Source organism: Anas acuta, chromosome 17 (assembly GCF_963932015.1).
Source record: "Anas acuta chromosome 17, bAnaAcu1.1, whole genome shotgun sequence".
NCBI classification, from domain to species: Eukaryota; Metazoa; Chordata; class Aves; order Anseriformes; family Anatidae; genus Anas; species Anas acuta.
In genome coordinates, this window is record NC_088995.1 from 13,571,494 (window position 1) to 13,584,352 (window position 12,859).

General features: G+C 39.2%; 1 protein-coding gene across 4 annotated transcripts in view; it reads right to left on the reverse strand.

Annotated features, from left to right (window-relative positions):
- Positions 1 to 12,859, reverse strand: part of PIWIL1 (piwi like RNA-mediated gene silencing 1) — a 133,469-nt gene that overhangs the window by 17,991 nt on the left and 102,619 nt on the right. The window contains exons 4-6 of one of the 4 annotated variants that reach the window (XM_068654306.1): positions 4,295 to 4,417; positions 2,175 to 2,263; positions 381 to 513 (exon numbers count right to left, since the gene is read on the reverse strand). In XM_068654306.1, the coding sequence (XP_068510407.1) occupies positions 381 to 513; positions 2,175 to 2,255 (214 nt within the window). In that variant the 5' untranslated portion in view covers positions 2,256 to 2,263; positions 4,295 to 4,417. Of the gene's footprint in view, positions 1 to 380; positions 514 to 2,174; positions 2,264 to 2,630; positions 2,658 to 2,731; positions 2,966 to 4,294; positions 4,418 to 12,859 lie in introns of those variants that run through there. The other 3 variants (XM_068654304.1, XM_068654303.1, XM_068654305.1) reach the window with 3 other exon arrangements.

Genomic DNA, 12,859 nt, shown 5'->3' on the forward strand with positions numbered 1-12,859 from the left:
TGGCACACTGTGATATGAGAGCTTCATTTCATTACTAACATTCAAGAAAAAGAATGACATAGCAGAAAAAAAGTACTAATGGTAGTCATGCAGTTGATTGTGCCAACAGCCTTCTAATTTTATTTATTTACTTACTGTTTTGATAAATGAGCTGGTAACCTGTTTAATTTCTAGCACACTTAAAGTAGCTTTCAAAAGTCCAGGTTCTGTTATGCTGCGTATTAGCGTGACAATACTATCAACACAAGGTAAACACTGTAAACTTTTCCAAATCTTAGTAAGAATCTAATTTTGAAAAGAATTAGAAATGTTGTATAAAGAACACATTAGCTCTCTTCACTTGCTCTTGTGGGAAATGAACATTTTTTCCTCTTTCTGACCTAGTGGCTTTGGAACAGTCTGAGGGACTCTCTGTCGCCCACGGCCACTGAATTCTTCTGACAGTGTTGGCGGAAGACTTGGCTGTTGAGGTTGCCGACGACCAGATGGATGACTTGAAAAAGACTGTTGAGCCTGCAATAGTTGAGAACAACTTTTCCTATCACAACTAAAGAAACAGCATGCTTCTTAGAGTACAGCAAAACACAGCCACTAATTAAGTTCAAATACCCAAACACCCAATGGGTGACAACTTGTGATATATATATATATATATATATATATATATATATTTATTTATTAATTTTATTCTTTTTCTTCTGGAAGTTACGTTCATTTATCTGCAGTACTTATTTTTATAAAACAGCTCTTGCAGCTTTAGTGTTCAATGATTAAGTAACATTAAAGAGTGTCATGTCTGGAAGAATTCCTCAGAATAACCTGGAATAGATAAGAGCTTTTTTCCTCCAAAACAAATCCAGGTTTCCAGAGAAGAAATACACATTTATTCTATAAATAAAACTACGAAACCTGAGCAGCTCTGTCCCACAACACAGCAGTTATTATAGGACCCCTCAAACCACTGCCACACACCCTGCCAGCACCCAACCCCTGGAATTCCTCTACCCCTTCACTCTCAGAGCACTTGGCACCTGTCTCACAATTCCCACATGCACGTTCTGATGCAGAACACAGCACTCCACAACATCAGTAAGTAGGTAGGCCTCCACGTTCTTATATTCTCCACCTTATGGTCTTTATGTCCACTCAAAATAACTCATTGCAATTTGTGCTCACTGTCCTCTTTCCCTGTACTCCTTCCTACTCATCCCGTTGCCCCCCTCCCCCCACCCCCTCACCTCCCTTTTCCTACCTTTGCAGCAAGAACAACCACAAATTTGTCAGAAAGTCAGTAAGGAAAGGTAGGCCTCTGACCTTAAACCTCACTAACCTTTTTTGAAAAAAAAAAAAAAAAAATCACTAGAAAAAATCACTAGCAGTAACAACTTGTTGGTATTATGTATGATACCTCCGTATCAGTCCAGTGTAAAAGTCAAATAGCATGGTGCATTTCTATAACACATGGCTACTTGCTACTGTTTTCCCCTACAATTAGGGCAGATCGTGTTCTCACTTGAGACACAAGTGCACGCCTAAGCCCTCATTTTCCAAACTTGTATGAAACTCTTTTCTTCATTCTGCAGCCTCGTACAAAAGTGGCTTTAGAAACACTTCTAGAACTGACCTTTGCAGAGGAAGATATGCTCAGCCCATACAATAGAACAGTGTCAGTTTATATAGGGAGAAAAAGAGATAAAATCATTTTTTCTCCACTTGGACTGCATCAACATTTGTTGTCCAACTTCACCTATAGTCATGGTTTCTTTTCTTTCCTCCTCCACAAGAAGATACTTACATCACCTCCTGACTTCTGCTATAAATCCTACTCGAGTCATGAAACACAAGTTTGAAGTAATCACATCTCATGTTTATAAACCCCATTCCCAGTTCAAGAGGGCCATCAATGCTACAAGACACATTTTCCTATTTCAGAAACAAGCTTATAAGCTACCTCCTATTTCTACTCATTCTATTCAGACAACTATATTACTATATAATACAATAGGGCACTTATTTCAAATCACACAGAATTGTTTAATTTTATTAACTGCTTTTGATTAAATACATCCGACACAAGATATACATACATATATCATTCAACGTACATGTATAGATCTGATATTAGCTAAGTCTTTTCAGAGCATAGCTGTGTGAACTAAAAAGAACCAACTTACAGACGCAGCTCCTACAGAAGAAACAGCAGTTTCCTGTCCTGGAGGCCTCCCTCTGGCTCTGGCTCTAGCTCTTCCTGTCATTTTCCCTTCTAAGACAAGGCATGTACAGCATTAGCGTTCAATCTCCCACTTCCCCCACCCAACACATATTATGAACAGCACTATCGCATTTGCCCTTGTTTAATTTAAATTGACTCAGTAAGATGCACCCTTATTTACAGCCCCCCCAGCCTCTGTCTCTCCACATTAATGCAGCCACAACAGCCAGTGTGAGTAAGTAATGGCTCCTCAGCGCAGGCCTAACGGCACAGCCCACCAGGTGCTCTCAAACTGTGCAGAAAGACAACTGGCGAGCACAGGCAAATACACCTCAGTCAAGCCAAAGTCAGGGCCCATGACACCAAGTTACATCTGCAACTGGGTTCAGACCCATTCCCCGCTCTACCCCCAGAGCACCTCACACCCCCTGCCAACCACACGCCCACCCCTCTGCTCGGACAGCTCCCCTAATACCCCAAACCACCCCCCGACCCCTCCCACACTCCTCCCACAACAACCTGCCCTCTCTCTGGGCTCAGTCCCGACACCTCCACCTGCCTCAGGCCGCTACCGGAGTCCAACCACAGCCGCTCCCCCACCCAGGCCCTCGGCTTTACCGCCGCAGCCTCCCCTCAGGCCACACCCAGCGCCTCGCCTCACGCAGCACGCGCTGGCGGCGCCAGGCGGGAACGCGCGGCCTTCCCTGATTGGCTGCCGAGGCTCGAGCGCTGCCGAAGAGGCCCAAAGTATTCGGCTGGCCCCAGCGGACGCCGCCGAAGCTGGCCGGGTTTTCCCGCCGCCGCCTTCACAGGGGCTTGCCCCGCCCCGCCGCCCCGCTGATAAATAATAAAAGTGGATAAATAAAAGAAGTTCTGTCTGGCCGTGCCGACATGCTGCTCCCCACAGGGCGAGGGGCCCCGACAGCCCTGGGAGGCTGAGTGAACCGGGCCGGGCCCTGCGCCCGCTGAGAGGTCTTCCTGCTCTGGAGGCTCGTTTGTCAGCCAGAGCAGGCTTTTGGTTGTTTTTTACAACTTTCCTGAGGGAACTTTCCCCTAAAAATTATTCCCTCATCGCGGTTCTTGCTTGAAACGTGAGTTTAAGTTAGCCAGAAGGTGGAGCAATAAAACAAGAAATAAAACTCCGAAGTTGTTTCAGAGGGTTGTGTTTGTCTACACAGATATGGGTAAAACTTCTTGCTCTGCTCAGAGATGTGCCGAATATAGACAAAAATAGACACAAATAGACTTAAATGTGCACTGCATGGAAGCTGTTGGAAGGAATGACTGGGCATAAGCCAATTAAGCATCAACAATTCAAAACACATGAGCAATCATCCTCACATTGAGCTGCATTCTTCAGCAGACTAGCCATCAAATAGGAAAAAAAAAAAAAAAGTGCCTTTTTCTAAGTATCAAGACTGATTCAGTTGTGATGATTGTTTCCAGAGAGTCACAACCTCTATTTCAGATACTTTGCAACAGAACTAGGAAATTTTATGACTTGGAACAAAGTGGCCCTAAGTGGAGAGGGCCCCCACACTTCTGTAGCCAGGGTGCCTACGCAGCGCCAAGGCTCAAGGGTGTATTTCTGTTGTTTTTAAGTTGCCTTTAACTTAAGGTTTTGGTGACTGTGATGCATCTGGAGACACTGACTTCAAGGTACAAGAGATAACATTATCTAATTAAAACCTTAACTTCATAAAAGACCGGTCTGATCTCATGAGGTCATTCACAATTTTTCAGCTACCTGCAGGGAATAGAGGACTAGGTTGTTTTTCTTTGTCCTCTGTTATTCCAGGTGGAAAAGGAGTGGCTGCATCAACATAAAAAATAAAAATATCTCCTTATGTTTGATTTGGATTGTCAGTTTGTCTCCAAAGCCAGTTCTGTATTGCTTCTACTTGATGTCAGCATAGCAACACACTTAGGAAAACAGATTCTCTTTTGCAAATTAAAAATAAAAGCTTTCAAACTCTGGAAGTGTGGATATTGCCGCTTAAAGATAGTTGAAGTACTTTCAGCATGTAATTTTTATTACTCAAATATGGATCTGGATAAATATTTAACAAACTTAATACATACACTCAGATGAGGCATGTTCATTGCTTCTGAGAGATTACTGCTTGCCATGGGCTCTTTACCCACAGAGGGAACTTTTACTGCTCAGTAGCCTGCAGAACTCTCCAGTGGGTCAGGGGGTTGAAGCTGCGAAAACACAATATGCAGATTTTCTTAGCTCAACAGTATTTAAGGATAAACAGAATATAAAGATGTTGTCAAAGTCATTTACATTATGTAAATTGTGAGAAAACAGAATGTGTGTGTAGGAAATAGTTACATTTGTTTATTCATTTAAAATATCTGCCATACTTAATGTTTATTTTTTTTTTATGCCTGGTTCTTTCCATTTCATGGCAGAACTTAATTATCTTTAGATGGGAATTGCTAAAAGTACTTAATCAGGTTTGCTACCTACAGCAATTCCTTATAAAATGAAAATAAAAATGAAAATAAACATCCACAGTAAGCACCCTCCTTTTTATACGTGGCTAGTCAGACAGTTAATTAGTAGTTAATGAAAGATAGGTTCCAATTTTCTTTTCACAGTCTTTCAGACTTTTCTTTTTTTCTTTTTTCTTTTCTTTAAAATCCAATTCAAATATAGTTAAAATTGTCTCTACAGGTATGCTTAATGCATTTTCACAATCATGGGAAAGGTGGAAATGGCAATGTACCAGCTGCAACAGGTGCATCATGTCCATAGTCCTGGCTGGTTTTTAGTAGAAACACAGGAAAAAAAAAAAAAAAGATTTTGAAAATGGAGGTTGTTTGCATTTTACTTTTCTCCATGTTGCCAAAAAATTTACAAATGCTGGACTTCAACAGGTTGAAATATCAAATACATAATAATTTTTTTTCACAGCTACTTAGCTTGCACTTTGCTTTGATGTTTGCTTTACCCATGATGCAATTGTTTTTGCCTTCTGTCTCCTGTTGCTACAATAAGCCATTTCCCATACATGTCATCTCCAAAGGGGAAAAGACCGCATGGAAACAGAACAAAGAAAACAGAACAAAAGAAAATCAGGGATTTTTCCAAAGGCCCATTTGATGTACAAGTATAAACAGGAAAAAGATGCCTGAGGAGGTAGGAGCCAGGAACTGCACTAGCAGACAGCTGTTAACTTGTGTAGTTAGCAGCACTTTGGGATCCTGGATGGTAAATAAATAAATGAGTTGAATGCACACAGTGAAGAAAATGCTCACTTCAGTACCTTCAGCATAATGTTTTACTGTGCTGTAACCTCCTAGCAGTGTAAGTTTCATGTACTTTTGTAACACCAAGTTCAGGTAGCAATAGCTCTTTTGGTTCTAGCCCCAGAAATGACAATACCTCAAGATATCAGAATAAAAACTACTGTAAATTGTGCTGAAGGAAGAAGAAATAAGGAACAGCTCACACTGGAACACAGCAACTCACATGTGGCTAGATTTTCAAAAGCCCGAGATATTGGTCCTGAATCTTTTAAAATATTTTGTAAAAATTTTCAAATGGGAATTGCTCAAAATAAACTCTAACATTCAAATTCCTGTGGTAGTTTTCAAGTACTCACAAATCTCAACCACAATGTTTTTACATTCTTCTTAATTATTTTTTTAATAAAGTTAGGCAAGGTTTTAAAGACTGATGTTACTATCTGAAATACTATCTCATGAGTTAACAATCTTGCTTCTTCTCTATGCAAGTTCTTAATGTCACATTTAATTTACTATAATTATGCTTGGGATAGAGGAGCTGATCTGCCTACACAGTGGAGCCTGGGTTTTGTGCTACCTTGGGTGGAGTATAGGGGCCTGGCAAACTATTATTTACATACCAAAACAGAAAGCAAAAGGCATGTTATGGAAAAAAATCTGCTCCTAAGGAGATAATACCCAACTCACTGCATAACAAATATAATGCAAGCATTTTATCTCGGGAAGGGGGAAAATACATTTTTCAACTTATTTCCTCTGCTATTCTCTAGTCTATTTTTTAATCCCTAATTTCTGTTTTTCCTTTTGCATGAGCCTTTATTCTCTGTAACCCTCCTGCTGTAGTATCACTCACTAGTTTTGGAATCTGTGTAGGGCTCTCTCCTGCTCCCCATGACAACAATGTTTTGCTTCAGCAGAAGCAAACTGTTTTTCTGTTTCACATGCTCCCTATTTACTGGGGTATCTAATCACCACAGTTACCACCACTGCTCATTCCATGCCCTGTTTTGTCAGACAGTGCCCCAAGCCCTCTTTTCCTGAAAAGAAAATGGCCTCTTATTTATGAACTATCATATCCTTGCTAAAAATGTCCCATGCAATATCAACTTAACTCTCTTTTCTGTTAATTTCTGCCCATTACAAATTCACATCAGTCCTAGCTGACATTTAATGTGCATCCAATTCCTGACCAAAGTAAGCAAGAAGTGATTTGACTCAGTTCAGAAACAGGACCTATTACATGATAAGTAAAACTTACTGTATAAATAAGCATGAATTTTTGTCCTTCTTTGTCTAAATGTTTTAGTAATAAGAGGAGATGGAGTATTCATGTATGGAGTACATTAGAATGGAAAGAGTCTTTTTATTCAGGTTTTATATAGTAAAAGTACTGAAAAGTAATGGGACATTTCAGGAGAGAGACTAGCAAGAGTTCTCAACTTTGGATAGATTGATTTCAGCTCATTTAGCAAGCAGTTTTGATCTAATTGTCTTTTTATTGCTCTGAACATTCCTGAATTATGCAGAGAATTTGGGTTATGTGATTCAGTGTTGGATTAAAAAATGTCATAGCTTAACTTTCTTTAAAATAGTGTAGAACTTTGCTCACAGTCAACGAAGTTCATTATTTTTTTGTTCAAAGCCCAGCTGCAGGCCTGGAGCATTTCTCATAAATATCAGGAAGTACCCGAAGCCACAGTCAGGATTAAAGAGTTGATCTGAACCTTAGATCTCAGCTTTAAAGCTGTAATGTACAGTGAATTTGGTTTCATGGTAAAGGAAATGGTAATTGCTGAAGTATGTTTTCTTAAGTTGCAAAATCATTTTTGAAATGTTTTCATTGAAATTTTTGTCGGTGCTGTGCATGAGAATGAGTGGACTTGAAGCACGGCACTTTCACAGGATGACCGCACTGAATTTGTTTATTGGTGTCACTGATGCAGAGACAGAGGCCAGTGTTGCTACTCTTTTGGGCATGACATTGTTACTGAAATTATCAGATCCATGGTCACAATCTATAGGACTATCCAAGCAAGTCAAGTAACGATTTCGGTACACTATTCCAAGAATTTTTCTGAAAGATTGGTCAAGTTCCTGGTTATCTGGCAGATACGCTCTCACGAGAACCAAGAACACAAATCCACAAGTGATATCCTTGGTTACAAAAGTGCAAAGTAAACTCCTTAGTACAGTAGTAAGGCACTAGTAAAAGCACTTTGCTCCTTGCTCCAAACAAATACAGGGTCTGGTCTGCAGGGCTGAAAATAATGGAAGAGCACAATGAAGTATCAAACAGGTTTCTACCTGTCTGCTACACCTGGGCAGCTGCTCTAACCAAATCACACACCCTATACTCTGTTTCCACAGCAGTTTAACCTGAACATTTTATTACATGGAGGCAACTGTCTTTATTGCATTTACATGAAAACAGAAATATGAACATTTGGTGCTCCTTGACCTTTTTCAAAGGAGGCTGCATTTAAACATGGGTTTCTTTCTACAATAGGTAGAGTTTACTCATATTCTGTTGCTTTGTGATTTTAAGTGATGCAAAAAAAATATAACTTTTGAGACTGTCTGCTGCTTTTGAAAACTGCTTTCTTGGGTGCATTCTGTCTATGTAATAAAGGTATACTTCATATAGCATTTGCATAATGGGAACCACAGGCCAAGGTGTTAGTATCTGCAGTCCACATAAACAAAGACATGCACATTTTTAGTGAATCTGTCACAGGCTACTTAAAAAGGCAATAGGTGCTTGTGAATTCAGTGCTGCAATGATATTGAAACATGGATGGACATTTATGCCACTACTGACCTCCTCTTAGTTCTGTGGGATTCCAGATAGGCAGATGCTTTGTGATCCTGGCCAGTAGTTGCAGACTTTCTTCAAGGTATCATAGTTTTTAGAAACTGCTATGTTATGTAAAATACATTAATAAAGGTTTCATATCTCTTCCTCCTATATTTGACTGTCAAAATTTGTGGTTGTATCTTGTATTGCACCCTTTGTAAGACAACATGAATGTGTCTCACAGTGGTGTCTCAGCACTTCATTTCAGATGCAGAGTAGTAAGTGCCTTGGAAATTAAATCTATAGCTCCATATTTAAAGCTGCCATTTTATATTATTGAACAGCAAAATAAAGAAGACTTAATCTCAATCTTAAACCTTTTCCTTAAATTTTATTTTAGAATGCCTCATTTAGAATTAACCAATCACGATGATCTGATACATAATACAGTAAGCTACAATTAATAGGGCGCAATCTCTACTGCTGCATATTTAAAAGAAGCACATTTGTCACTATGGAAAGATACTTATCCTACATATAAAATAAATTAAAAATAAGCACCATATAATAAAGTGTTGTAGAGGTTGCATGAGAAAGAAAAATGAGTGTGTTGTTTCCTTATGAAATTTTGCAGGCTAGAACTTCCTCTCAGGGCACACAAGTGAAACAACCTCCTGAGCCAGGGCTGTTATGAGCTGGGAACACCAAGTAAGAAAACATGTCAACAGAGGCTGCACTGGCATGCTGATCCCTCTGCAGGAAAGCCATCTGATTTCCTTGATGGTGGTTGTGTTGAGAACCTAACAGTGATCAGAAGAATGAGGAAGAATTGGAATGGTTTTTCTTAGATGATTCCAAAGCATGGATGTAACTGCAGATATCAAAGAAGCATTTCAGTTCAGGATCTGAATTAGTTCCTTTCCACTTACTGTATCCCTAGTTTCATTTTCTTACTAGTTCATTCTTCCATTTATGTGCTTAAATTACTGACATGGGTGTCAATAACAGGAGAACTGGCAAAAGCTCTTATCTTGACTCTGATGGGAAACAACTCACAACTGAACTCATTTTGCTGTAGATAGTATGAGCAACAGATTGTAAATTTCCCTACCTAAACCACTGGGACATTCTGGCAAGCAATAGGAGGCAGGGCTTTGCCTAGTGGGATACTGGCAGGCTTCTGCAGATATTCTAAGCAATCCACAAATAAACACAAGAATTTTAATTAAGTGAATGGCTTGTGTGACAAACTTTCTTTTGGGATGAGGGAGAGCAGATGGACTTTTTGTGTGTGCTTGCAGTATACAATGAAGAATTCAAATACAAAACTGAATTTCTTGCTTAGATGCTGCCTATTCTTGAAGGTGCCTTGAAATTAGGCACTGAACTCTTTGATTATAAATTTCCCCAGGCACTCCAAGTTCCTCTTTTGTACTTTCCCAGTGCAAAACTGCCTTGACAAAACTTACCAGATTCTTTGCACCAGAGGCAGTTCAGGAGAAAACAAGTTAGAAGCACTCGCTCTGTGGACTACATCCACAACAATATGGGAAAGATACTGAAAGGCCAGTAAGAAAGACAGAAACATGAAGGAGCAGCAGGCAGGCATAAGCAGCCATCACTGTCAGGGCATTCACCTACTGACAATCTAATTTCTCCATACCTTCAAATTCAGCCTAAGCAAAAGGTATGTGGGCTGCATGAATTATTCCCATAGGGACAGTCTAACCTCAGCTATTTTTCACCTTGGGCATCTTTCAAGCATGCAGTGGTTTATTTGCACAAATTACCTGTGAACTGCATCATATGCACAGTGAGTCCAGTCAAGGAATAAGAAAGCAAGAGAGAAAAGGAGCCATAAACAGCAGCTCTTCCCATGAAAAATCCACAGGCCTTGTATGATCAAAAAAGATGGACACCGGTCTTTGAAAACAAGTGCTGGAGGGCATTCAGCTAGAGGGAAGGATGAAGGTGGAGTCTAAGTGGAAGACAGTGCACTCTTGCAGTCCTGAATGAGACCAGGAAACAATTCGTGGTGCAAACAGGACCGTAGGCTCCTCCATGGCATATGCTACTGCATGCACTTCAGGCAACATGATGGGGGAATTACTGGTATTCTGCTGAGCTTACTTTACTAAATCAAGCCTGCACTCATCTTTAGAAATGTGCAGAAAGGGATGGAGGGATTCAAGTCCAGCATGCAGAGGTTAGGCTGGCTCAATGTGCTGGCTATTTGGGACTCCACCTGAATCCTATTTGTTGTGCAAGGGAACTCTGGCCGATAGCCAGGCATCTGTATGGAGTCAGAAGGTGCTAAACTCAGGTGCAAAGTCTGAAATCCTTCTGTAATTTCCACTGGAGCTGTAACCTGCTTGAAGTAGATCTTTTCAGAAGAATTACACAGTGACCAAATCTACAGGACCATCCCCGAGGTGGACTGGGAACCTCTGTAACCTGCTGTGAAGGGAGTTGGGAATGCACAAATCCCTGCCTGCCAACACAGTGAAAATGCAGACTGTTATGCTATTTCTTATGTGTTAGGTACACACAGACAGGCAACAGTCAGCTCCCCAAAATGTAGGCCAGAAATGCCCACTACATTCAGACTTCTGTCAAGTGAAACATCCAGAACACTGAGAGATGTTTTGAAAACAGGTTCTGTTTCATTTTAAAATGGCTCCCACTAAACCCATCTTTATGGTAACAAAAAGGGACAGCTTTTGGTACAGAGGAAGAAATACAAATCAGTCCTTATATCAAAACATAAAAATCTTGGAGCCATTTGTTGCTTTTCTATACTGTTAGTGGCAAACAGAGCGAAGGATAGAGCAGTAATGCTAGAAGATTAATTTGAAATGAACTACAAAATTTATTATTGAGATTTATTCTTTAAGTCATACTGATAGATCACTGTATCACAAGAGGCCATTCCAGTTTTCTCTTGCTTACATACATAACCTAAGAATAAAATTTCTATGCTTCTAAACTCAGTCATTTTCAGTGCAGTTTAATGAAATCCATCCAATTTACCCGTATCTTTCTGATGAGATAGCCAGAAATTAGTGCAATACTTCAAGAAGAGATGAAAAGATTAAATCAAGATTTGCCCTTACTTAATACAGATTATTGTGAAAACAATCCTAAATACTTTTTTTTTCCAAACTATTATATTGAATATTTATATTTAACTGCTAACACCTATCTTTGTTAGTTCCTTTTTTCTCTGGATATCCCTGACCCAATCAATGAATCTGATTAGTTCATTTACCCCTATTTCAGTCAAAAATTTTAGTCTAGTTTTAGGCATTTTTGTCTTAGTGAAACTAGTCTTCACTACTGTTCTTGTGACATCTCCCTAATCTTTTTTTTTTTTTTTTATTTGCATTTTTTTCTTATTTCCTGTGATTTCCATATTTCTATCTGTCTTACTTCTCTGATAGACTCTACAAACAAAGGTTATTTTAAGCCAAATTTGTGTAAAAAGGCTGCTGCTTCCTGAAACAAAGAGGATCAATCTTGCCTTGGACCCCTCAGCAATTGTCAGTACAGAAAACGAAAACCAAAAACTTGTTCATTTCTTGGCCCGCATCAACTGTTATTATTAAATTCAGGACTTCCACATTGTAGATTTGTTCTACTCAGTAAGATCTGCTGTTATTTCATCATTGCTACTACTAGCCATTTAATTTCCACATATTTTCATCCCTAAGTATCTTAATTAAAGAGAAACGAGGTAGTGAATTCATTTAATAGCACCTCCTTAACTAAATCCAAGTTGGGTGATGCTAAAACTGCTTACTCTGTGCATTTCACATAGGAATCTAGAGCAGAAATTCATTGCTACTGTTCAGAGAAGTGAAAAAAAAAAAAAAAAACCAACAACAACAACAACAACAAAATACACATATTAACTTCCAGTTTTCCTTTCTCTTTGGCTTCTTTCTTATTCCTCTTTCCACTGCAGAGATATTGTTTAGAACATTGGTTTTGGGCCTGATAACTCCCTAGATATTACCTAGATAATTAGAACTGTAGTTATTTTTTTTCTTTAAATTTATATTTAGCAGATTCCTCATGACTGCTATATTGATATTGCCTGACAACCTGTTTTATAATAGACCAAGCAAATGCTAATCCTTTATTTAATTAAGAAGATGTATAGATTAAGGCAGATGAAATGTCGTGTTGTGTTTTTTTGTTTGTTTGTTTGTTTTTTGTAACAAAGGAACTGCCCAGTGTTTTTTGGAAGCAGAGAAAAAAAAACAAGACATGTCACATTTCAACTAAATAAAAAAATGCAAGTAGGGCATTAGTCCAATGCTTTTGTATTGTGCATTTCAAAGTTTGCACCCAGTGGGTGGGGCAAAAAAAAAAATCAGGGCCTCCTATGGTGAAAATGTATTTGGGATTCAACATCTAGAATCTGACCCTATCTTCTGCTCCCTGGGATTGTCAACTGCTTCAGGGGTTGTCTGATATATACCTCCTTTTCTCACTTCTGAGAATTTTTAGCTTGGAGTGTGTTTGAAAACACTTCAGAAAAAAGGTGGAAAACACAGAGTGCTTTCTTTGAAATACACTCCTTTGTTAAATTC